We start from the raw sequence: 27522 nt of genomic DNA on the forward strand, positions 1-27522 counted from the left end.
ATTTGTTAAAAGTTTGACTAATTGATCTAAAGTTAAACTACTTTCTTATTATTTTTTTTTTTTAATGGTTCATCATTTCAAATAAGAATTCAACTGGTTTGAAGAAAATTTCATCTTTTTGGGTTAAAAATGCAACAATTTGATTAAAAAACGACTTCTTATTAAATTCATATTTTTGCTGAAAAATGCAAGTATTTGTTTAAAAACTAAACTATTTTGATCAAAATTTAACTATTTAGAAAAAATGTAACTATTTTGTATCAAATTATATTTTCCTTGAAAATCATTTTTTTGGGTTGAAAATTTCACTGTTTTGTAGATAATTAACACTTTTCTCTTTCAAAATTCACAACTTTGCTAAAAATTATGTTTTTTCTTGAAAATTTATCTTTTTAGTAGCACGTTTTAATCTTTTGGTTAAAAAATCCACCTTTTTGATTAAAAATTTAATGTTTTTATTGAAAATTCATCTTTTTGGATGAGAATTCCACACTTTTCTTAACTAGTTTTTTTTTTAATTCCGCTAGTTGAAAATAATTTTTTTTTTTCGAAAATTCAACTGTTTTGCAGATAATTTGGTTTTTTTCTCTTTAAAATACAGAAAAATAACTAAAAATGATGCATTTTGTTGAAAAATAATCTTTTTTGGTAGAAAATTCTTTTCTGTAGAAAAATCCATTTTTTTAGGTTAAAATTAAATTTATTTCCGAAAATTCTTCCCTTGCGTTAGAAAATTAATCTTGTTTGTTGAAAAATCATCTTTTTAGTTTAGATCATAACTATTTTGTTAAAAATTCGTTTTCGTTTAATTCAACAGCTTAAAAATTTTGTTTTTGTTTTCGTTTGAATAAAAAATGCAACTCTTTTGCTAAAAATTCAACCTTTAAAATTAATAATTAATGTCCTATAGTAGAAGTCTTAACAAATTTAACAATTTGATTAGAAAGTCAACTATTTTTTTAGAGATAGTCATATGGTATTTTGTGTTTAAAAGATTTTTTCACCTATTATTTTCATATTTTTGTTAAAACTACCATATTTCCCTTTTTTTTTTTTTTGATAAAATTTTTGGGTAGATTATTTTGCGAGGAAGGGTGAGTTAATACAAAACTACGGTAGTCCGCAGAGAAATATCAACATCAATTTATAGAATTATTTTAATTTGAATAATCGCACGCCTCAACGTTTTGAAAAATCGCACTCGCTGAGGATTCGAACCCTACCTAAACGCACTAACCAACTGAGCTATCGAAACATGTCTGACATTGACGGTCGTCGACAGTGGAGTGTTGTCAAAAATAGGCAAAAATAGTATAAATTATTATTTATTAATTAGATAATACAATTTATATTTTATTTCTATATAATTAATTAATTAATTAATATTAATCTATCCTTTATGCCAATCCGAAAATGGAAAATTCCAAAACTAAAAGTAGATTTATTTAAAATTGGCACACTCTGAAAATTTTTATTCTACAATTTGCTCAAGAATCTTTGTCCTTTGACTTCTAGCCTCAATGAGAACCCAGTTACTGACAAGCTGGCTTGAATTCAGTCACTTCTCTATCGCGGTCGTTTAACTTTCTCGGCTTACATATCAGTAATTTGAAGACCACAAAGTGCATCAGTGAACAATATTAATTTTTTTAATAGAAATATCAAAACTTAGATATTTTTCGAAAAACTTCTTATTGTAATATAATTTAAATTTTGGTTTTACAATAAATTCTGAAATTCTTGAAACGTTAAATTCCCCACAGACATAACCAAAATAAAAAGAAAATCTGTGGCATGGATAACCACAGTAAGTAAAAAATAGCTATATATACAAATAGTTAAAATTTAATCACCTTAAAAAATAATTTGAGAGGGATTGAGTGTATAAATCCTTTTTTTCACTGGTTAAGTTAGAATTCTAAAATTATTGAAATTTGAAACTTTTACACTTTTAGGTTGTTAAATTGATTTATTTTTAATTGTAAAAGCTTATTACAATTGAAAATTTAACTGTTTACTTTTTTAAAGTTGAATTTTCGACACTTGTATTTTAAAAAAATGAATTTATAATAAAGAAGATTAATTTTTCAGCAAAAGCCGTAAATTTTTAACAAAAAATGGAATAGCTGAATATTTATTTTAAAAAAATTAGTTTTCCACAATGAAAAAAAATTGATTACAGAATACTTAAATAAAGAAACCGTAACTGGAATAGTTCAATACAAACATCTGTAACTAAAGAAAAGAAGATTTAAATTCAAAACCAAATTAAACTTACATTAAAATGAATAAATTATATTAAATGTTAAATAATATTTTTAAATTTCAAACAGAGATCAATTTTTAACTGCTCTTAACTCATGAGTTGAATAATTTAAAAGCTACTTTAAAAATATTCAGTTAATAATGGCTCTTCGAACTTTTCCCATTTTTAATTAAAACGAAAATAAAATATGAAAAAAATGGAATAATTAAATTTTCAGTAAAAAAATAGTTTACAGGAAATAATAATAAACAAAACCCTAATAATACAGATAAATAATTTTATTTTCCATTTTCAACCGAAAAAGAGAAAACTGCAAAGGAAATAGAATCATTAAATTTTTATTTAAACAAAATTCAACCAGATAGTAAAAGTTTCAACCAGTGTTTAACAATAGATTTAATGCTTTTGCGATGATTCATTTTAATAAAATGAGATATTTCGGGTTCCAGTCGTGTAAAAAACTATGAGTTTTTCCGACATTTTTTGAAATATTTGATTTTAAACATTGTAAACTTATAAATATAATATTGTGCAATTGTTCATCAATTCAAATTGTGAAATGATGAATTTTAAATAATCTGAATTTGAAAAGAGTCCAGTTTTAAGGAAATTCAGGAATTTAGGGAATTCAGTGAATTCGGGGAATTTAGAGAATTCAGAGAATTCGATGAAATTAGAGAATTCAGGATATACACAGTATTAAAGAATTCAGGAAATTCCGAAAATGAAGGGAGAATGAATCAGAGAATTTTGAAATTTCAAGCAATTCGGAGAATCGAAGAAATTTTAAAGGTCCAAGGAATTCAGAGAATTTAGAGAATTCAGAGAATTTAGAGAAATCAGAGAATTTAGACAATTCAGAAAATTTAAAGAATTCAGCGAATTTAGGGAATTTGTTTAATTAAGAAATTTCAGAGAATTCGGAAAATTCAGAGAATTCAGAAAAATTCAGGCAATTTTGAATATTCAAGCAATTCTAAAAATCGAAGAAATTTAAATAATTCAAGAAATTTAGAGAACTCAGGAAATTTAGGGATTCAAAGAATTCCGGAAATTAAGGTAATGCAGCGAATTTTCAAAATTCAAGCGATTCGGAGAATCCACGAAGTTTTTTTTAATTAAAGGAATTCAGAGAATCTAGAGAATCCAGAGAATTCAGGGAATCCAAGGAATACAGAGAACTCAAGAATTCAAAGAATTCAGAGAATATAGGGATTTCAGGGAAATCAAAGTATTCAGAGAATTTAGTGAAATCAGAGAATTCAGGATATACGCAGAATTAAGCAATTGACAGAATTCCGAAAATTAAAGGAATTCGGATAATTCAGCGAATTTTGAACATTCAAGCAGTTCCGAGAATCCAGAAAATTTTAAAAATCGAAGGAATCCAGAGAATTTAGAGAATTCAAAGAATTTAGAGAATTCAGGGAATTTAGGGATATTCACAGAATTAAGGGAATTCAGAGAATTCCGAAAACTAAGGGAATTCAAATAATTAAGCAAATTTTAATAATTCAGATAATCAAACAAATTTTAAAAATTCAAGGAATTCGGAGAATCCAACAATTTTTTAAAAATTCAATAAATTCATAGAAATCAGAGGATTTAGAGAACTCAGGGAATTCAGAGAATTCAGGATATTCACAGAGTTAGGGGGATTCAAAGAATTCAAGAAATTTGAAAAATTCCAGACATTTACAGCATTAAGAAAATCCAGAGAATTCCGAAAATTCAAGGAATTCAGAGAATTCAGAGAATTTAAGGTATGCAGAAAATGATGGAAATTAAAAAAATTCAAACCATTTCAAAAATCCAAAAAATTAACATTTTTTTAAAAATTCAGAGTTAAGGGAATTTAGAAATTTCAGAAAATTCTGGGAATTCAGAGAATTCAGGGAATTTGTTGAATTAAAAAATTTCAAATAATTCAGGGAATTAGTGAATCCAGAAAATGCAGGCAATTTTGAGTATTCAAGCAATTCCACGAATTCAAGAAATCACAATACTTCAAGGAATTTAGAAAATATTAGAAATTTTGGGATTCAGAGAACAGAAGGTATTTACAGAATTAAGGGAATTCAGAGAATTCAGAAAATTGAGGAATTTCCGAGGATTTCGAGAATTCCGAAAGTTAAGGGAATTCAGATAACGCAGCAAATTTTGAAAATTAAAGCAATTCGGAGATTCCAAGACATTTGAAAATTTAAAGCAATTCAGAGAATTCAGTGAATAAACAGGCAATTCAGATAATTTAGTGAAATCAGAAAATTTAGGATATACACAGAATTAAGGAATTTAAAGAATTCCAAACATTAAGGGAATTCAGATAATTCAGCGAATTTTGAAAATTCCAGCAATTCAGAGAATCCAAGAGATTTTAATAATCGAAGAAATTCAGAGAATTCAGGGAATTCAGAGATTTCCTGGAAGTCTTTGAATTTAAAAATTCAGAGGATTCGGTGAATTCCGAAAATAGAGGAAATTTTAAATATTCAAGCAATTCTAAGAATCTTAGACATTAAAATCATTCAAGGAATTTAGAGGATTCCGGGAATTTAAGGATGTAGAGAACAGTATTAAGGGAATTCAGAGAATTCCGAAAATTCAGGGAATTTAGAGACTTCAAAGTATGCAGAAAATTAAAAAAATTCAACCAATTCTAAGAATTCTAAAAATTTTCAAGATTCTAGGAATTCAGAGAATTAAGGAAACTTAGAAATTTCGGAAATTTCTGAGAGATCATAGAATTCAGGGAATTTAGAGTATTTAGAGAATTAAGTGCATTTCAGAGCATTTGGGTGATTCAAGGAATTCAGGGGATTCAAACAATTTCATGAATTCAGAACATTTAAAGAATTGAGGAAACTCAGAATATTCATGGATTTCAGGGATCTCAGAGAATTCAAGGAATTCAGTGAAATCAAAGAATTAAGAGATTCTAAGGAATTTAGGGAATCTATCAAATATTATGCAATCTAAATATAAAACTCCTAATTTCAATAAAGGAAATAATAAATTTTAAAGTTTTTTTTATGTATTATACTAAGAAGGTTAAACAATTAACCATTTTTCTACTAGAAAACAAATTCAAGATACTTACTAAGTAAACGGTTTCGAAAGATTTCACATAAATTTCGCAGACTTCGAATATTTCATAAAGATTTGAAGAATTTCAAAGATTTTAAAAAGGCGTTTACATCAGATTTCAAAAGTTCCAGGATATTAAAAAAAATGTTAAAACAAATTTTAAAAGATTATAAAAGATCTCTCAACGATTTCACAAAAATTTCAATATTTCAAAAAGATATCAGGGATTTTAAAGGTTTCGACAAATTTTAGAGGATTTCAAAAGATTCAAGATTTTCAAAGATTTCTCAAACAGTTTTGAAAATTATTTCAAAGGGTTTTAACAAATTTGAGAAAATCTCAAAGGATTTTAATGATCTCAAACGAAAACAAAAGATTAGAAAATCAAAGATCAATGAAAAATTGTAAAAAATATTTAAAAGAATTCCTAAAGATTTTAAAATATTTCAAGAATTTTAAATATATAACAAAAACAGTTTAAACTATTTCAAAATGTTCCTACAAATTCGAGAAGTTTTTAAAAGATTTTAATGATTTTAAAAGAAAACAAATGATTTCATAAACAAAGATCAAAGAAAAATATCACAAATATTTTAAAGAATTTATAAGTATTGAAAAAGATTTCTAAACAAACATTTTAAACCATGTAAAAAGGTTTCACCTAATTTAAGAAGTTTTCAAATGATTTCAATGTTTTAAAACGTACAAAAACATTTCACAAGCAAAAATTTCAAGAATTTTAAAAATATAACTAAAAAGATTTTAAACCATTTCCAAAGGTTTAAACAATTTCGAGAACTTTTTAAATGATTTCAAATGATCAAAAAAAGATTGAAGAAAGATTTCACAAATGTTTCAAAGAATTTATAAGGATTTTAAATAATTGCAAGAATTGAAAAGATTTCAAAAGGTTTTAACAAATTGAAGAAGATTTAAAATGTTTAATTGATTTCAAGCAAATACAAAATATTTCACAAAAAACGATTAAAGAAATATTTTACGAAAATTTCAAAGATTTTATAGAGATTTTAAAAGATATTAATGATTTTAAAAGAACACAAAAGATTTCAGAAAAAAAAGGATAGGCAGAAATTACATAAATATTTCAAAGAATTCGTAAGGTTTTCAAAAGATTTCAAGAATTTCAAATATATAAGAAAATAATTCAAAAACATTTCGAAAGGTTTCGAAAGTTTGCAAAATTTTTTAAAAGATTTAAATGATTTCAAACGAAAACAAAAGATTTTATAAACAAAGATTAAAGAAATATTTCACAAATATATCAAAGAATTTATCAGGATTACAAAAGATTTCAGAGATTCGAAGATTTCTGAACAAATATTTTAAGCTATTTTAAAAGGTTTAAACAATTTCGAGAACTTTTCAAATGACTTCAAACGAACAAAAAAGATTAGAGAAAGATTTCAAAAACGTTTTAAAGAATTTATAAGGATTTTAAATAATTTCAAGAATTAAAAAGTTTTTAAAAGGTTTTAACAAATTAAAGAAGATTTAAAATGTTTAATTGATTTCAAACAAATACAAAATATTTCACAAAAAACGATTAAAGAAATATTTTACAAAAATTCCAAAGATTGTATAGAGATTTTAAAATATATCAATGATTTTAAAAGAACACAAAAGATTTCATAAAAAAAGGCTAAGCAAAAATTACATAAATATTTCAAAGAATTCGTAAGGTTTTCAAAAGATATCAAAAATTTTTAATATATAAGAAAATAATGCGAAACCATTTCGAAAGGTTTCAACAATTTTCAGAATTTTTTAAAAGATTTAAATGATTTCAAACGAAAACACAAGATTTTATAAACAAAGATTAAAGAAATATTTCACAAATATATTAAAGTGTTAACCAATATGAGAAGAATTTAAAGGATTTCAATGATTTAAAAATAAAACAAAACATTTCACAAGCAAAGATCAAAGAAAAATTCCACAAACTTTTTTAAGAATTTGAAAAATTCAAGAAATTCAAGGATTTCAAAAGATTTCGAGAATTTCAAAAATATAATAAAAAGATTTAAAACCATTTCGAAAGGTTTCAAAAATTATGAGAAGTTTTTAATAGATTTCAAACCAACACAAAAGATTTTACGAAGAATTTATAAGAATTAAATAAGATTTCAGAGATTTTAAGATTTCTGATCGAATATTTTAAACCATTTTAAAAGCTTCAACAAATATGGGAAGATTTCAAAAGATTTATTTATATTAAAAACTGCAAAGATTTCGAAAAGTTACAAAAAGTTGAAGAAGATTTCAAAAGACTTAATTGATTTCCAACGAACCCAAAATATTTCACAAAAAAAAAAGATTTTACAAATATTGCAAAGTCTTTATAAAGATTTTAAAAGATATTATCGATTTAAAAAAAAAACACAAAATACTTCATGAAACAATACTAAAGAAAGATTTCACAAATATTCCAAAAAATTCATAAGGATTTCAAAAGATTTCAAGAATTTAAAAGATGAGAAAAAAAATTTTAAATCATTTTAAAAGGTTTCAACAAATTCGTGAAGATTTCAAAAACTTTCACAAAGATTTCAAGGTTTCAAAGATTTAAAAAAATTAAGAACATTTTAAAAGATATCTTAACGATTCCACAGAAATGTCAAAATTTCACAAAGATTTTAATTAATTTAAAAAATTGTTTACTAATTTATAAAGATTTCAATATATTTCAAAGATTTCATGAAAATGACTTATGCTCGCAAAAAATGAAGAATTGTTTTTTATGGTTTTGCTTTATTTATAAATTTTTGGCTTATAAAAAACGCAAAAACTAATTCTTTTACATTTATAATAAACGGTTATTTCATTACCTTTTGATGTAGAATATAATTATTTTTTTATTATTTATAGATTGAAAATTTATTTATTTCAAAAATATTATTTTCTTATCATGAATTGAATTTTGTTTCAGAATTTCAAAAATTTTATATTTTAATTCGGAACAATTTTATGTATTAGCAATTAGACATTAGTATGAAAAAACCATCTCTGCAAACAAACTTGATGCTGCGAACAGAATGTTTTAGCTTCGAGCTCTTGTAGATTATTATTTAAAACAATAATTAATATTAATAATTTAATCCAATTGGATTGTAAATGTAAATATTTTGGAATTAAAGGACTGCCAGGGAGCTAATCGTGTAATAAAGTAATTCTTTTTCCTCGGGCAACTATAAACATCGTGAGTGAAACCTCCGACGGTTAAGATTTATGTGTGCGTGCATGAATATTTAATTTATTGTTCGTCTTAAAGATATAGGAAAGGTGTTGTAAATATAATTGCGCTGGCGCGGGTCAATAATCAGGAAGCATGTTGCTTGGCGACGAGAGCCAATTTTCTTCAAAAGGGCTAAATCTCCTTCCCCAAGGATCCAAGTCTTCAGAACTTCTTCGGCGTTCACCAAAGAAGGACTCCCAAGGTAACAAAAGTGGCTCCTCAAGATCCTAAAAACAAAAAAGAAAAGTGTCTTATAGGAATTAGTGTTCCGTGCAACCAGTGAAATAATATAATTATATTATCTGTTTATAAAGAAAAATTAAACAAAATTTAGTTCTTTTTTAAACTGGAAATTCCACTTTATACATTAACAAATTATTTAGGAAAAATTCCAGAAATTATAATTATTGCGAGTGACAGAAAAGGCAGTGATTTCGTGATTAGAAATGAACAATTTTTATTCAGGAATAAAGTTTTTAATTAAAAAAAATTCCTTAAAAAAATTGACCCCTTTTACTTATTTAACTATTTGATTGTAAATATAATTTTTGTTGTTGAAAATTGATTCATGGGATTTAAAATCTATGTATTTGTTTGCAAATTCAATTATTTGTTGATAATTCAATTATTCTTTTGCAATTTAATCCTTCATGATAGAAAATTACCTGTTTTGTTTATAATTCGTCAATTTATACTTAAAATTCCTAACTTTTTCTACTTTCGATTTTTTTGCGAAACCAAATTAATTCTTATTATTTTTTATTATTTATATTATAGCATAAATTACTTAAAGTTTTTTGGGATGGGATTCAATGATTTTTATATACCGTATCAAATGGGGGGGGGGGCATTTTTTTGGTTAAAAATTATTTTTTTGAACAGAAAATGTAAAAATTCCTTTTTTGATAAAAAAACTTCTCTTTTTAAGTTAAAACTTCAACTATTTAGTTGCATTCTTGTGTATTTTGTTGAAAATTCGTATTTTTTTGCAATAAAATGTTGTCAAATGTCAACTGCTTTGTAGAAAACCAATCTTATTAGCTGGAAAATTCAACAATTCATCAGAAAATTATTTTTTTATAGAAAATTCAACTCATTGGTAGACCATTAATATTTTTTTAAAACTAAATTATTTAATAAAAATTAATCCTTGCATTTTTTGTTAAAAATTGAGATTTTTTATTGTAAAAATTGAACCATTTGGTTAAAATCAACTCAAAATAAATCAGTTCATTTCCAAATTTAAGTGTTTGGTTTATAGTTTATCTATTTTAGTCAGAATTCTTTTTTTTTAGAAATTAATTTTCTTAATGCAAATCTTTGGTAGAAAATTAAATTATTTTTGTTGTAATATAAAAATGTTTTTAGTCAGAATGTTTACTATTGCATTTTTGGTTGAAAACTCATCTTTTTAGGTTGAAAATAAATTTTTTGTTTGTTAAAAATAATTTTTTTTACTTAAAATTTAAAAATTTGGTTGAAAATTCAACTGCTTGATTTAAAATTAACTTTGTTGGTTGAATGTCCATATTTTTGGGTTGAAAATTCAACTGCTTTGTAGAAAACTCGTCTGTGTGGCTGGAACATTCACAATTTAGTAGAACATTTTATTTTATTATAGAAAATTAATCCTTGTTTTTGTTAAAAATTAATTTTATATAATAAAAAAAAGTAATTATTGCATTTTTGTTATATAAGTTTAAAGAAAAAATTGTTTTTTTTTAAGAAAGCACAGAATTTTTCATCAAAAGCTGTATTTTCCAGCAAGAATATTTATTTTGTAATAAAAAGAGTTTTTTTAACGAAACACATAAATTTTTAAAGAAATACTGAATTTTTTAACAAAATAGCTTAGTTTACGAGCAAAAATATGATCATCCTTCTAGCAAAATCAATTTTTAACAAAGCAGTTCAACTTTCAACCAAGTATTTGAATTTTAAATTAAAAAAGAGAAATTTTGAAATGAAAACTGAATTAGTAAATTTGCAGTAACAAAATAATTCTCAAACACAAAAAAATGTTTAACAATATAGTTCAATTTCCAATGAAAGAAATTAATTTTCTACCAAAAAAGTTTAATTTTCAACTCAGAAAGACGAATTTTCCACAAAACAATTAAATTTAAAAAAAAATTACTTTACAAACTGTTGAAATTCCTGAAATTCCTCCAGCAACATGAATTTTAAATAAAGATATTAATTTTCTGATTAACAAGAATTTTCCACTAAACACTTCAGTTTTTAACCAAAAGTAGATTAGTTTAGTTATCAGTAAGAAAAACTAATTTTCACTAATATAGTTACAATTTTTCAAAATTAACGCATTTTTTCACCAAAAATATGAATTTTTATTATTCTTCTTGATGGAAAATCGAAATATTTTGAAGAAAAATGTAATAACATTGTTGAAAACTAATTTTTTTAGTTAAAAATTAATTTTTTCGATTGAAAAGTTAACAATTCAATTTTTTATTATATTTTTAGATAAAAAATGAAACTATTTAAAGAAAAAATATGTATTACTTCAAAATTCATCTCTCTTAGTTAAAAATTGAACTGTGTTTAAACTCTGAAAAATCATGCAAAATTAAAGTTTGAATTTAAAGTTATCCAATTTATTCACTTTCAAGATTTTTTGGAAACTACAGAAAAAAATTCTAATTCAAATACTTGAAATTGATGAATTTTAAATACAATATAATATAAAGGATTTAAATTTAAAAGCAAAAGGGCTATGTACAAATTACGTAAAGTTTTTTTTTGGCGGGGGGTCAACGATTTTTCTATGTGGTCGCTCATGGAGTAGGTGGGTTGGGGGGGGGCGTGGTCAAAATAATTTTTTGCCTATGGTATTTTCAGGTCTGTAAATGACTGAAAAACAAAATTTTAACAATTTGGTAGAAAATTTGATTATTTATTCAAAAGATGCACATGTTTTTGGTAGAAAATTAATTTTTGCAACTAGAAATTCAAATCTTTTATTTTAATAAAAAATCTATCTTTTTTAGTTGAAACTTCAACTATTTAGTTTATAATTTATGTATTTTTTTTTTGTTTTGAATAAAAATTTAACCTTTTTTTTAATCCATTTGTGAATTTATTCTTTTTGTTGAAAATTAATATTTTGGGGTTGAAAATTCAAATGCTTTGTAAAAATTTTGTCTTGTTGGCTGGAAAATTCAACTGTTATGTTTTTAATTCAACTTTATCGTGAAAAATTTGTTTTTTGTTAAAAAATAAGTTTCGTTCAAGAAAAATTAATAGTTTTAGTTGATAATTTAATTATATTGCTAAAATTGTTTCTTTAAATTAATTTTCAGAATAAAATTTAAATATATTTTTTTTTGGCAAAAGTAAATCGTTTTTAGTTAAAAATTCAATTAATTGCTCAAAAATTGAAGTCGGTTGTTAAAAGTTCTTTTTATTAGTTGAAGATTAATCACTTAAGTTGAGAATTTAACTACTTTCTTGAAAATCTCAATTTTTTTTTAGAGAATTTCTCTTTTTGTCTCAAATATTGAAATTCAACAAAAATGTATACTGACTAAAAAATCTTTCTCGGTTAATTTGATTTGAATGAGAACTCAAGTTTTGTGTTGGTAATTAGTTTTTTTATAGTTCAAATAAACTTCTCTTTATTTAAAATTAAAATGTTTTTTACAATATTAATTATTACATGTTTTATTAAAAACTAACTTTTTTTAAATTCTACTCCTTAGGCTGAAAAAAAGCTTCTTTCGAAAATTAATTTTGTTTTTGTTAAAGATTTCTAATTTTAGTTAAAAATTTAATTATTTTGTTAAAAAATCGAATATTTTATTGAAAAAATGCCTAGATTTATGATCAAAAATTGCACTGTTTTGTGGAAAATTCAAACCCTGCATAAAAATTCATATTTATGGATTAAAAATTCAATTATTTGGTTGAAAATGTAACTATATTGGTTTGAAGTTTAATCTTTTCTGTTAGGAAACTCGACCATCAAGTTAAAAATTCATATTTGCAGGTTCAAAATATAAGTATTTTGTTGAAAATTTAATAATTTGTTGGAAATTCAACTGTATAGTTGTCAATTTCATCTCCTAAATAGAAAATTCAACTGTTTTGTTAATAATTCCTCTTTTTGGTCGAGAAATCGTCTTTTTCGATGTAAAATTCATCTTTTTTGATTTAAAAGTAGTCAAAAACTCAACTGTCTTCAAAACATTTTTTTTTCTTTGACTTGAAGATTCAGTTAATTGTTTGAAAATGAAACTATTCTATTGAAAATTCGTCGCTTTTGCTCGAAAGTTTATTTTTTTGTTGTTAAAGTTCTTAAAGTTCGTAAGTTCATAACTAATAGTTTGAAAACTTATTTATTTGGTTAAAAAATCTACTATTTTCTTGAAAATTTAATTATTTAAAAAAATTTAACTATTGTGTTTAAATTTCCTGTTTTTAAGTCGAAAATTGAACTGCTTCGTTGAAAATTAATTTTTAAAATCTAAAAGTCATCCTATTGAATGAAAAATTAATTTCTTCTGATATAAAAGTGTTTGGGTAAAGACACAACTGTCTTCAAATATTTTTTTTTTTATTTGATTGAAGATTCTACTAAATGGTTAAAACTTGAAAAATTTGTTGAAAATTCGTCCCTTTTGCCTGAAAGTCAAACTATTTGGTTATGAATGCAATACTTTTTGTAATAATCAATTTTTGTTATTGAAAAATTATCTATTTTGTTGAAAATTGAACTATTTTATAATTATGCTTTTTTAATTCCTTTTTTATATATATAAAAATCAACTATTTGGTTAAGAATGCATTGTTCTGTGGCTGGAGTTTAAAAATTTTTTTAATTTGACTTTTTAGTAGAAAATTATTCTTTTTTGATTGAAAATTCAATAAATATTTCGACTTAAAATCTTAAGAGTTTGATATCGAATTCAATAATATGACAAAACGTTAATTTTATTTAAAAGCAAATAAATTTTTTTTTAACTAAAACAAACAATCCCTAATTAAATTTTGAAGGACAGATATTTCCAAAAGAAGTTTTTTATCCTTTAATTTATTTAAGGTTGATGTAACTTCATTAATTTTAATATATTTTTGAACACACGTAAACAAATTTTTGTTTTTCTTTCGGATTAAATTTTCCCATATTATTACAATTTCAAGTGAAAGTTTTTTTTTTATAAACAAAATTTATTTTCATAGAATATGTGGAACTGGAAGAAAAGTGTGGATGCAGACGTATCAAAAGAAAATAAATGTAACGAATCTGACAATACTAAAAATTACAGACTGAATTTTTGGAATCCAGTGAATTCTTCAAGCAGAAATTTTGAAAAGACTTTTGAAAATATTTGCGGTTTTCAATTGGCGGATCTCACGTGTTTTGAAAAGTTTGTGAAGCTACTTTATAGACCAACTGATCCGTCGAGTTTAGGAGTCGCTCGAGCCCTTTTTGGTAAGCAAAATTAAATGAAATTTGGAATAGAAATTTTAATTTGCAATAATATTTTTTAATTAAATTTTTTTAGGACTCTGCATGGTGATCGATATTGTTAATGAAAGAGGCTTATCAGAAATTGATAAAAAATGGGGAGATCCCCGAATCTGTCGATTTCCTCTAATTCATGGAATGGTTCCTCCAACTCTTCCTTGGATGATTATTATTTACACAATAATGTGGTTTGGTGCTTTCGGAATCATGTTAGGATATTATTTTCGATTTTCCTGTTTCTGTTTTGTCTTACCCTATTGGTATATTTTTTTATTGGACAAAACTTTCTGGAATAACCATAGCTATCTTTATGGAATCGTTGCTGCCCTTTTTTGGGGAACAGGTGCAGACCAATACTTGTGAGTTTTTCCAAAACCTCAAATTTAAGCTTAGTTGTTTGATTATATATATATATAGTGCTAAATATAACACAGGACCACAGCTCAACTAAGCCTGCAACATAAGAGGGACTAGGTGTACCTAATATTTTTGAGGTCGCTGAATCCAAACCCAGTGTCCGTTTGATCCTATCAGGTCAGATCAAAGTCAGTTCAAGGTCAAACATACAAAATTCATTGCTCAACGAGGGACTGGTCACTGAGATTTCAGGTGACTCCCGGACTTACCAAAGACCCTGTGGAGGTCAGTAGGAATCTCTAAATTATATTGTGTTGTTCCTTGGTTAGTCCTAGTTAGTCTAAGCCGGAAAAATTCGTAACTCTGTCGGGAACACTCGGAAGATCTGTTTCAAATACCGCGCGATTAACTTTTTCTAAGTGACCAGCCCCTCTTCTCTCAAAAACTAAATTAGGGTACTTTTAGGCTTAATTGGTCGTTAAATTCGAATCCGGTGTCCATTTGATGCCATTAGGTCAGTATCAAAGTCAGTTCAAGGTCAAACCTACGATATTCATCGCTCAACAAGTAAATCAGGGCACCTTTAGGTTTAAGTGGTCGCTGAATTCGAATACGGTATCCTTTTGACACCGGCAAGTCAGTATCACGGTCAGCTAAAGGTCAAACCTACAAAATTCATCGCTAGCTAACTAAATTTAGGTTTAAGTTGTCGCTGAATTCGAATCCGTAATCGAGATGGAATTCGAGACTCTTATCTTAATACGAGATATTAATCCAGGATCATTTAATGTCATAAATAAACATTTCGTAGATCCAATAAAAGTGCTGTTACCACCATAACATATAAAATTCGGCTTTGTAAAACAATTTGTTAAGGCAATGGGAAAAACAGAAACTAATGCTTGTATGTATGTTCTTGAGAACTTTCCTAAACTTTCCGATGCTAAAATAAAAGGAAGAGTATTTGACGGTAAACAAATTAGAGCTCTACTTAACGATGATGAATTTGAGCAAAGAATGTTTAGTGATGAAAAGCATGGCAAAGCTTCAGGCAAGTTAGCTCCAACTTTTTAGGAAATCATAAACACCCTAGCTACAAAGGGTGTTTGATGAATTTAAAGATTAATTTATTGGATACTCAATGAAGACCGTTCATAAACAAAAGAGTATTCGAAGGTCAATAAAGTCGAAAAGAGGCGTTCTTCAGAAAAAAATAATTCGTTTTGAACATGGTTTGACCTTGAACTGACCTTGATACTGACCTTCCGGTGTCAAGAGGGCAACGGATTTGAATTCAGCGACCACTTAAACCTAAAGGTACCCTGATTTAGTTGATAAGCGATGAATTTTGTAGGTTTGACCTTGCACTGACCTTGATACTGACATGATGCCGTCAAACGCACATCAGATACAAATTCAGCGACCACTTAAACTTGAAGGTACCCTAATTTAGTTGGTTAGCGATGAATTTGGTAGGTTTGACCTTAAACTGACCTTGATACTGACCTTATGGCGTCAAACGGATACCGGATTCAGATTCAGCGATCCTAAAAAAAATCACGTACACCTAGTCGCGTGCAACTAATCATACTAGAATAACTCTTGTTTAACCTGTCCCAATCAGTCTTTAAATTAATATATCAACTCCTTCGTTTCTTAATGTGAAGCATTTTCATAAATTATCTCTTCCTCTCATTAATTTCACTATGAAATATTACAACAGTAACCCAATCAAAGTCATAACCAATATCAATAAATTTCCTTATATACCTGGCATGAAGAAATTCCCACTTGTTGCGCGATGGAAATTTATTTATTCAATCAGTTGCTTATTTATTGATTAAATATTTATTTTTGTTTAATAATAAGCGTCCTCAATAGAAATTAATTCAAAAAATGCCGAAAAATGCACATTTGATTGGTGATGGAAATTCATTTATTAAAACAATTATTTATTTATTAAATAAAAGGTGTTCATTATTATTAATTTGATCATATATAATTAATTGACCACTACTACTTGACTTAAAAACTTATATGTTAAGAAATTGGTCGTAGTCTTTCTGCAGTGCGATTTTATTTATTGAATTCTAATTTTAATATTTGTCTCAATTATTTTTTTGGGGGGGGGGGGTAATAATTTAGAAAGCGGATGATTATAACAATATTCAAAATTTCCTTTGTGAAATAAAGCATGTGACAAACCCAAAGCTCCGTCGACTAAGTTTTTGATTACAACAATTTTGTTTTGAAAAGAGTGAGAAAAATGAATTAAAAATTCTACCTATATATGTATTTTTCCTGTACCAGTTGGTGATAATATTACCATTCAGACCTGAATTAATTCTATGTCCAAAACTTTTGTCCAGGGAGAAAAATTTTGTTCTTTTTTTTCCTAGGAGAAAAACGTTTTTTTCTTTATTTGTTTTTAATTATACAAATTATACAAATTGAAAAAAACATTTGCTCTTAACTCTTAAAGTGCATCGTTGGTAAACCGGTCATTAAGTGCATCGCGGGTATTCAAGACCCGAGCGACTTTGAACGTTAATTACTCATCTGCTATTAAATGTTTTGTCACACAAATTTAATCTTATATGTTACAACATATCTTTTTCAGAATAAGTTGGGTATTTCAATTATTGATTTACTTTAATTATGCGAAAAACATTACTAAAGGAAAAAAACGGAAAACATGTATATTTTTATTTAAAAAATTGTCTCTCGCGTGATTTATAATATTTTTAGCTAAAAATTTGGAATTGCACTCTTGAAACACTGTGCTATTAGAAAAAAATACTACAGTACGGGTGTACACAAGAAAGATATTTATTTGCACATATGAATTGCCAATTTTGAGAGTAAAATAACACGTCAATTCTTAGCCATTTTGATCAATTTTTTTTTTTAAATCACAATGATGACAAAATACAAAAAATGAAGAAAAGTAGTAAAAAGTATTAATTATAAGCAAAAACAAGTATTCTCTTCTTCAACTTAACTTTCTTTGCCGGCAAAATAATCATTATCGTACAACGTTTCTAATTACGTTTGACGTAACAACCGTGGTCGTAGGCTATAAGGCATCTGAAACGCAACAAAGTTTTAAATAATGAAAATATATTTTTGTTTCACTTTCACCGATGAACTTACGTAAAAGAACACCAACTTTGTATTCTAGCACGATGACAAAATTTGCTTCAAAAACACTTTTTCACTCACTACGAGCACGGCGGGTGTCGGAGACCCGTGGATTTTGCAACGTCCACTTTGAGCAGCTGCTGTCCGTACACTAACGCTTGCCAAACTATACTAACCTACCCAGTGGGCACAAAATTTGGCGACGACTTTACGACATCGTTACGACATCTTTACGACAACTTTACGACATCCTATGTCCATGTCGTTAAGGTGTCTTTACGATATCGTAAATAAGTCGTATAATCTGACGATGTCTTTACGATATCACAAAGAAACCGAAACGACATAGACATAGGATGTCGTAAAGATGTCAAAACGATGTCGTAACGATGTCGTAAAGACTTCACCAAATTTTGTGCCCACTGGGTACTTTGCTTACACTTAGTGATCTCAATTAAAGGCAGATGACGACAATTACTGAATCTTTTCAGAATAAGTAATGTTTTTAAGAGCTCAAAAATGTTTGTGGGTGTGTAACACCCTACATGAACTTTAAGGGTCAAATACTCTTGCGTGGTTGAATTAAATCTTTGAAATCATCTGATAAATTATTGTAGATATTATACGTTTTTTATGATGCTGCTTTTCGCTGAAAGTAAGAAAAATTTTTTAACTATTTTAAATTATGTCTAGTTTTTTTCACTTGAAATAAGAATTTTCAAACGAAAATAATCAAGTTTCCCTATTTTCAACTATTTCAGATTATGAAGAAAAAAAGAAGTAATACTCTCCATATTTAAATTGATTAATAGGTTTTTTGCCAATTACAGGGAGTAAATACCAATAATTATTCACAATTAATTTCGCAAAGTTTCGTCAGCTTGGTTTGCAGAGCAACACATAGAGCCAGTAAAAAGAAAAATATAAATGATCAGGGGAAAAATGTTTTACTTTAAATTATATAATAAAGTCAAGATTTGACATGAAATTAAACATTTTTTAAATTTACAAAAAACATAAATAGTTTTCTTGTCAACTAGTTTAAATTTGAAATTTAGTTTAACGTTTTGATGACGTCTGTAAGATGAGGACAATAACTGAAGATCCTGAGACACAGGGGTGATATTTATACCCAGTGGGCACAAAATTTGGCGACGTCTTCACGACATCGTTACGACATCTTCAAGAGATCTTTACGACATCCTATGTCCATGTCGTTTCGGCGTCTTTGCGATATCGTAAAGACATCGTCAGATCATAGGACTTATTTACGATATCGTAAAGACACCTTAACGACATGGACATAGGATGTCGTAACGTTGTCGTAAAGGTATCGTAACGATGTCGTAAACACGTCGCCAAACTTTGTGCCCACTGGGTACTCTAAAGCCTTACGTATAATTGACGTATAATTACGTGCAGATGAGTAAAATTATATAAACTTTATAGTTATAGATTTTTAATGCTGGATTGTACCTATGAATTAATAAATAAATATCTTCTTTTTAATTAATACTATTGTTCTAAATTTTAATATTTATCACTTGAGAAATTAATCGTTTTGATAATTAGCTTCAGATTCAAGAATTGTTCTATTTTTCAAATCAAATTTATGGTTATTAAAAGTACAATCTACATGTATAACATACATTTTTTTTATTTTATACGTATATTTAGCATTCTCTTAGTTTCAACAGTATAGTAAACAGGATCATTTTTACAACAAGTTTTATGAACAACATTGATATGAACCCATTTCTTTGACACATCTCAACCAGAGTTATTTTAATCAGGTAGATATTCTATTTTTAGTTTACGGATCTTAATTGTTCAAATAGTTACATTAACAGGATAAATAATGTTTTGTAATAATTGAGTTCTAATTTTTTAATTCTTAGCATGAAATTTTCTAATTAAGATAATTTGCAAGTCTTTTTGCCATGTGCCAGAAAATTTGACAAAAATGTCTAAAACTCATAAAATTTTTTTTTAATTTTGTAAAAGCTCTAGCTTTTCGAGTTTTTGTCGAATCTAAAAACTTAACTGAGATATTTTCTAAATATATTTGTTATCCATTGAAAAAATTAACTAAAATTTCTTAATCTCTCAGAAAAATATTTTTTTTTATTTTTCTGAATATTTTCAAAATTTTGAAAAGTATATAACTTTTCTGATTTTAATTGAAATTGAAAATTTTATCTAAATAATTGGAAAGTCCCATCTATACCCATCTATAAGAAATTGTGACAAAAATTTATAAAATTAAAAAAAAATTTGTTTCAAATTTTGAAAATGCTCTAAATTATTTAATATTTGTTCGAAATGTCTGCTTAGCGAACTTAATCTTTATTATTAAAACATTAATATGTATATCAAGGGCTGACTCGGTTGGAGAAATCCTTCAAATGTAAGCGTGGCTAGAATATTCAAGTAACCATACAGACAGCCAGCCATACATACAGACATACAGACAGACATATATATACAAACAGACAGACACCGATAAAATTTTATGATTTTCGGATTCTGTGCGTGCCAAAACGTAAAGATCCGTTAGAAAACAGAGACTGAAAATTTGGACGATTACATTACACTCTCATGAATGAGAATGTAAAAAGAAGCGCAACATCATTTGTTTTAAATATTTTAAGGCAATAATTTTCCAGGTAATTCATAATCATGTCTGCAAATAAGACTGAAATTCACGAAATTCATGACATTCAAGGAATTCATGACATTCACGGAATTCATGACATTCACGAAATTCACGAAATTCATGGAATTCACAGAATTCATGGAAATTAAAGGAATGAGTGAAATTCATGGAATAGTATACATTTGCGGAATTCGTGGAATTAAAGAAATTCAAGAAATTTACAGAATTCATGGGTTTCATGGAATACATGGAATTTGTAGAATTAGCAGAATTCAAGGAATCAAAGGAATTAAAGGAATTCAAGAAATTTTTATAATTCAAAGAATTTATGGAATGTATTGAATTTAATTGCAGGTATTGGTTCAATTCCATGAATTACATGAAGTCCGTGAATTTAATCAATTCCGTGAATTCAATTAATTCCTTGAAATCCATGAATTCTGTGATTTTCATTAATTCCGCGTATTCCGTGTATTCTGTGAATTCTCTTAAATACATGAATTCAGTGAATTCCATGAATACGTTAATTTCCATAATTTCCCTGAATTCCAACATTTCCGTGAATTCCAGGAATTCTTGAATTCTAGAAACTTCCTGAAGTATATTAATTGCGTGAATTTCTTAAATAGTATGAATTCCTTGAGTTCCGTGAACTCTTTACATTCCGTAAATTTGTTGAATTTCGCGATTCCTTGAATTAAATCATTTTCTTGAATTTCTTGAATTCCGTGAATTCCATGAATTTTATGAATTTCGTGAATTCCATGAATTTTATGAATTTCTTGAATTCCATGAATTTTATGAATTTCGTGAATTCCATGAATTTTATGAATTTCTTGAATTCCTTGAATTCCGTAAATTTCATGAATTCTGTTAATTTCCTAAATTCCAGGAATTCTGTAAATTCCATATGTTCATTGAATTTGTTAAATTCAGTAAATTCCATAAATTCTGTGAATTTCTTAAATTTAGTGGATTCCCTAAATTCTTTAAATTCCGTAAATTCTTTGAATTCCGTAAATTCTTTGAATTCCGTAAATTCCTTAAAATCCAAGGATTCTTCGAATCCGTGAATTCCTTGTATTCCGGGCATTCCACGAATTCCGTGAATTCCATGAATTGCGCTAATTCCATGAAATTAACCTTTCGAAATACTATAAATTTGTCGATATAATTAATTTCTATTTATATCTCTTATATCGTTTTTGAAAGCAATCTGTAATCTGTAAAGATAAATTGACTATATCTATAAAAGAATTAATGAAAATCCTCTTTGAAAAATGACAAGAAAATACTTGACAAATAGCAAAAGATTTCAATGATAATAACTTCTTGCAATATAAATATCATAATAATAATGAGCTTCCTTGCACTAACACTATACTAGCCAAAAGTCCCATAATCCATTTCACTCTTATGCGCAGACATGGTTATGGATGATCTGGAAAGTTATTGCCTAAAAATCAGATAAATAAATTTATCCGATAAATTTGGTTAATTACAAATGAAGATCCTTGAACTAAAATAAAACATATACCTGATCAGACGACGTGCAAACTCCTGATTTTATTATACAGTAGAACCTTGCTTATCCGAGCTTTTGTGGACCGGTCCCAACTCGGATAATTGGGAAACTCGGATAAAACGGAATTTTACATTTCAAAAAAGTTTCAGTATAATAAAATGAAAGTATACTTAAATAGATATTCAATTTGTACAATTACATGTTTAAAAAAGTCTTTAAATAGTTTGTATTACATATGCTATAATGTATCTTTATTTAAAAGCGATCCACAAAGTTCTTGACGTAGGGAGTATTTAGATTATTAATCAATCAGAGCCGAGGTTTAAGAAGATCTGCTCTAGTTGGCTAAGATACGTTCATATGTATGAATAATACATAAGGCTCGGATTAAACGGACTTCTTTTGCGCTATAACTCGGATAAGACGGGTCAACTATTTTTGTTTCAACCTCGGATAATCCCGAACTCGGATAAAGCGGGCTCGGATAAGCGAGCTTGTACTGTATAAGGTAAGGTGTAACCTTCATTTATAATTATTCATAACTTATTTTTCTGTACTTGTTCTATATATTGGTAATTTTCTATAAACTTTTAACCTGAATAGGTCAGCCAAACAAGCTGACGAAACGTTATAAAATTAATTGTGATAGGGTATTGATATTTGCCCACTGTGATCGAAAAAAAACCTATTATTTATTTGAAATTTGTGTTAGTTTTTTACGCTACAATTTGTATTTTTTAAACAGTTTCGGATTGTATTAACGTTTCTCACCAAAAATATGTTGTAAACCAAAATCAATAAATAATACGAAAAATATTCAACATCTTTTAACAATTTTAACTTATGTTAGTTATTTTGGCCGAAATCTGCTTTAGTTTAGTTTAGTTTGGGTTAGAAACCCGATGAGGCCCTCTCACGCTTAAGCTGTGAAGCTTATTGTGTCACACCTTTAACTATTTAATCTCCAGTATGGGTTCAAGAACAGATCAGTTCGTCTGAACATCTCAAATGTCCATGACAAGCTTGCTGATTTGAGTCTCAAGATGTTATGTTCAGTTCCGTTCGCTATCTGAGATTACCTCCATATATTTAACTGAGTCTGTGATCACCAGCTTCTTACCACGGAATACAGTGGCGCCATCTTTCGACACATTGTACTTTCTCGTCAAAATTACCAGAGTGGTCTTTTCCAGATTTAACATGCGCCCTGAGCTATCATACCGGATCTCAAAGATGCTTAGCGCCGAACTTGTACGGCTCATCCACGTTTCCAGATAAGCTTCGCTGATTAGGATTGAAAGTCATACATATATCCCTAGATATGATAACCTTCCTTATTTAGCCTACTGAGGAGGCTCTCCACTATAATGCACCAAATAAGGTGTAACAGGACACCCTCCTGTAGACTACCCCGCGAGTATCCAGCTTACTAGCTGGTCTGGGAAGCCACACCTTGAAGCCTCTCAACATATGACTTCTGGAAGGGTACTGTTAAGGGCACCCTCTCTCTCCAAGAATGTGGCCACAGCATACTCTCCCTATTCCAGCTTCTGCTTCAATTTTGCCACAGCGAAGAGCGCAAATTATACAGAGAAGCCTGCCTGAAATGCGTGCTGCCATCTGTAAAGCGGCAAGTCTAAAAGCGCCTCATCCCCGAAATACATTCCCTTTTGTAAGAGCATTGGATAGAGGCTATACTTTCCCGGTGATTTGAAGGTGCAGAAATTGTTCTCATTTATAATTTTAGCTTTTGGGGAAGTCTGCAAGCCTGCATTTGAGTTCCTCTTTATATCAATCCCGAAATATATTCCTAGGGTTCCTGATCTTTCAAGCTGCCAGTTTCCATGGGGCTGAACGGCACAATATATATCTGTGGTCCGAGAGGGACCTCTCATTAGAGACTTCATAGCCTTGATGCATTGCTTCTCAGTTCTTGCGAACCTAAAGTCAAATCACTCCTGTTTATAATCTGGAATGAGTATCGCCACAATCAAGGATCTTCAGCTCAATATTCAGTATCAATTTTGATCAAAGCTTAAGAGTATAGGGATCCTATCCTCTTGGCAGTGCCGAATTGGGGCATTGATCTCTCTAGGAGGTGGGAATACCTCAGGATCATCTGAGAAATTAGCTGTTGCGATATATATATCTCTAGTCTTTCTCCGCTTCTGCCTCTGAGTCTCAACTTAATAACAGTTAGGTTCCTAAAGCAGAGCTTAGAACCCAGAGCCACTAATCCTTTGTTTGTATAAGCAGGGTTCTTGGATTAAGGCAATCCCTATCTGCACTACTACCATACGCCTGGTTTCAACCGCCAAAGCGCGCTTGCTCTGTTACCAATTTATCTGCATGAATGAGATTCCCGTATCAGCCATTGAGAAACTATTTCGGGACGTTCCTTGAAGTCTTTCATCCGCTTGCCTGCAGAACGAACAAGAACAGTTGCTCCAGATTCTGCTGTGATATGTAAGGCCTCTTGTCGGGAGCCTTGGTTTTTTTTAGAGATCCGCGCTGCACCGGCTTTCCCTTTCTGGGCTCCGCTAGGGATTTTCCCAATTAAAGAGAGCCAAATAATCATTTCTTTAACCGTGAAAACTTGTTCGTTGTCATTGGTTTCGATTCTTTTAATATAGCCCCTGAGGAGCCGCTTCCCTTTAGCAGTGGGTTACATGAGGACCCCGAGCCGGCTCCCTTATTGTTTTTGTTTAGTTTGTTTTGATAGACCATGTTGGTCCCAAGAGTAGTTAGGGAAATCAATAAAATTTCCTGCAGAGCCTCGCTCGCAGGAAGAGGGTCTACACACTAACGATTCCTAATATCCCAAAGTCTTCGTTAAGACACCTTCAGTTACACCACACGATGCAGTCGCTCTAAATCACAATCTCCATGTATCTACTCCGCTTAGAACCTTAATCCGTACCGCCAGCTACAAGGCATGTGATTCCTAGGCCTATAGAGAGGTTGCAGACTGGTAATTTAACTTAAAAAATTGTATTTCAAAGAATAATATAAAATGTTTGACAATTTTAGATTATGTTACGATTTTACACCGAAATTTGGTCAGTGAAACTCTTTTAAAGCGCCGATTTCGGGGCTGATGGTGGGTGGGAACTAACTCAATACAACCCTACCTACCTACCTGCGGCGCAACGTCGCTTCTCGGAAGGGCTATAGAATAAAGGGCTATTGAAGAATTTTACACCAAAAGTGTCACTTCAAAACAAAAATCATAATATGAAAAAAATTCGAATATTTTTATTTTGGATTATGTTAGTGTTTTCAGTCAAAAATTAATATTTTTAATTTAAAAAATTAGTTTTTGTATAATATTCATCAATTTTGACAATATTGGTTTATATTAAAGCATTTTACGCCTGAAGTAATTATGTAAAAAGGAGAATTAATTCAATTTGAATGAGATTTAGAATCTCTAAATATTTTTGGACTATTCTCGATCAGTTTGTGGGGATTTGGTATCTTATCATTTTAAAAAATCACATAAGATTCACAAGCTAAAGCTTGTTTGTTCTGCGATTTTTCTGGGACAGGTGGGTGTGGTCGATCAAATAAATGCCTCTAAGTTGTTAAACCTTATTTATTTCTCCGAAAATAACACATAAACCAAGAAAGTAATTTCATTAAATAATGGGTCTTCTTTTCTTTCTTGGCGACAGCGAACTGAGCTGTTGAAAGCAGCGACCGGCGCTGTCATGGTGGCCTTAGTACACCTCGGCGCTGAGAGTGGAGCTGCTAGGCTCGCTTTTAAGCGAACATCCCGCCCGCCTCTGTCTGTGCGTCTGTCAGGAGCCGCCCTCCGTCAGGGGCGTGATCTTGGAGATTCTGGAGGAAGAGTCGTGAGACAAAATTCTAGCTAACTTCGAAATCCCTCCTGTTTATGTGCGACTGGCGTTCTTGACCGATGCCACCCTTACTAAACCATCTGGACATGGATAAACCTCCAGGATTCGACCTAGTGGCCAGTGTCCATTAGGCCGAAGCAGCGACGGTTCAAGCAAGATTACCACGTCTTCCTTGGATAAGTTGGACTGTGGAGAGTGCTATTGGTGCGCTGCTGCCAATTATTCAGGTCCTCTCTGCTTCAACTGGTCCAAAACTTGTCGCGTGCTCCCTAAGCGAGCTCCCAATGAGACAGGCGGTCGAGGTTAACTTCTGCACCGTTGGGTCGCGTGATCGATGTAAGTGGGCTGCCGACGAGGAAATGCGCAGGGGTGATTACGTCGAGGTCTTCTAGGTCTCCCAAAGAGGTGTCAAGGGTCGACTATTCAGAATCATTTCGATTTCGACAAGAAGGGTGTAGAAGTCCTCGTAGGTGAAGCGAATGGAACCAGCGACCCTCTGCAAATAAGTTTTCACGGACTTGACTCCTGTCTCCTATAGGCCACAAAGTCGGGGTGGAGGGCGGAATGAAGAGCCAATCAATTCCGTTTTTAACAAGCGAATCGGCTACGCATCGCCAGTCGATCTCAGCCTCTTTGAGCAGCCGCCTCAACTCAGCATCAGCGCCACGAAATTTCGTTGAATTATCACTCGAGAGCTCGGTGGGTTTCCCACGACGTCCAACAAATCGGGCTAGAGTACCGAGAAAATTTGCTGTAGTGAGATCACTAACTAATTTGAGGTGAAAGACCTTCGTCACGAGCCAGACAAACACTGCGATATACGCCTTGAAGGTGGCTACGCCCCTACCTCTGCATTTGTGTATTTGAAATGGCCCCGCGTAATCGACGCCAGTACGTAAAAAGGGTCTATCGAGGATGACGAGATGCTGCTCCTCGAATGAAAGATTCGAGTGAAGAATCCTGCCCCCAAGGCGAAGGACTTCTTGATCGTCGAGAAAAGGATTGATTCTTCTTAATCGATTCTCTTTTAGAAGTATCTTGCCTTGCCTAATGAGTTCTATTTTATGTGGAAAGTCTTTCTGTTGTCTGGCTCTCACTTGCATTAAGAACTCGCGGTCGATTTCCTTTACCGTCAGTGGAGACAATAGATTCAGCGTACAGTCATCATCACATTTTAGCAGTCGTCGGCGTCTTGGCTCTAATGAGTAATGCGTATTTTTTCTTGCGGCATTCGTCCACGATTAAGGATGATCAGTGAGCCATGCGGGGCTGTGCCACCACAGCTGGTTTTGGACGATGTTAGATAGAGAAGAGCCTCTGGTGGCTATGTCGACTAGGTTTTCAGCGGATGGTACGTAATCTCATATCTCCTTGGGCACTAACTCTTGTACGTGACTGACGTAATTGTCTGATGGACTCCAGATGATCCTATGCAAGTTTTCATGTTTCGGGAGAATCCGAATTTGAACGAACATCATTCTGATATCAGCACAGTACGCTACCTGATGCATCCTGCATCTTATCACCACGGGTGCTAAATTATTTTGAAGCTTGGACCGAGGGTAAAGGACGTCGTTCAAACTGCTCCTAGTCGATGTCGAGCTAGATACGTTAAATAATACCCGGAATTTCCTACTGTTGTCCTGTCGCTGCCAAATTCCATGATGGGGATTGTAATTAACTTGGACAGTCGAGTCATTTATCTTTTGCAGAGTTATCTCTCTCATGTGTCCCAATTGAAGATAGTCGTTGATAAATTTTACATATGCAGTAGACAAACTCGGATCCCGTTGCATTTGACGATGAACTGAAGCTTATGCTGCTCTCGCATTCGAGAGACTCTCCCCCAATAGCTGAATTCCGCCAGACTGTAGAGGAAGTGGCACAAC

General features: G+C 29.8%; 1 protein-coding gene across 2 annotated transcripts in view; it reads left to right on the forward strand.

Moving 5' to 3' along the window:
* The first annotated feature begins 1578 nt into the window (after positions 1-1578).
* The window catches only part of LOC117180330 (vitamin K-dependent gamma-carboxylase), a 43542-nt gene continuing 17598 nt past the window's right edge, over positions 1579-27522 (forward strand). Inside the window, exons 1-5 of one of the 2 annotated variants that reach the window (XM_033372769.1) lie at positions 1579-1807; positions 8509-8570; positions 8643-8808; positions 13806-14058; positions 14132-14453. In XM_033372769.1, the coding sequence (XP_033228660.1) occupies positions 13809-14058; positions 14132-14453 (572 nt within the window). In that variant the 5' untranslated portion in view covers positions 1579-1807; positions 8509-8570; positions 8643-8808; positions 13806-13808. The remainder of the gene's footprint in view (positions 1808-8508; positions 8571-8642; positions 8809-13805; positions 14059-14131; positions 14454-27522) is intronic. The other variant, XM_033372770.1, reaches the window with a different exon arrangement.

Source organism: Belonocnema kinseyi, chromosome 9 (assembly GCF_010883055.1).
Source record: "Belonocnema kinseyi isolate 2016_QV_RU_SX_M_011 chromosome 9, B_treatae_v1, whole genome shotgun sequence".
Taxonomy (NCBI): domain Eukaryota; kingdom Metazoa; phylum Arthropoda; class Insecta; order Hymenoptera; family Cynipidae; genus Belonocnema; species Belonocnema kinseyi.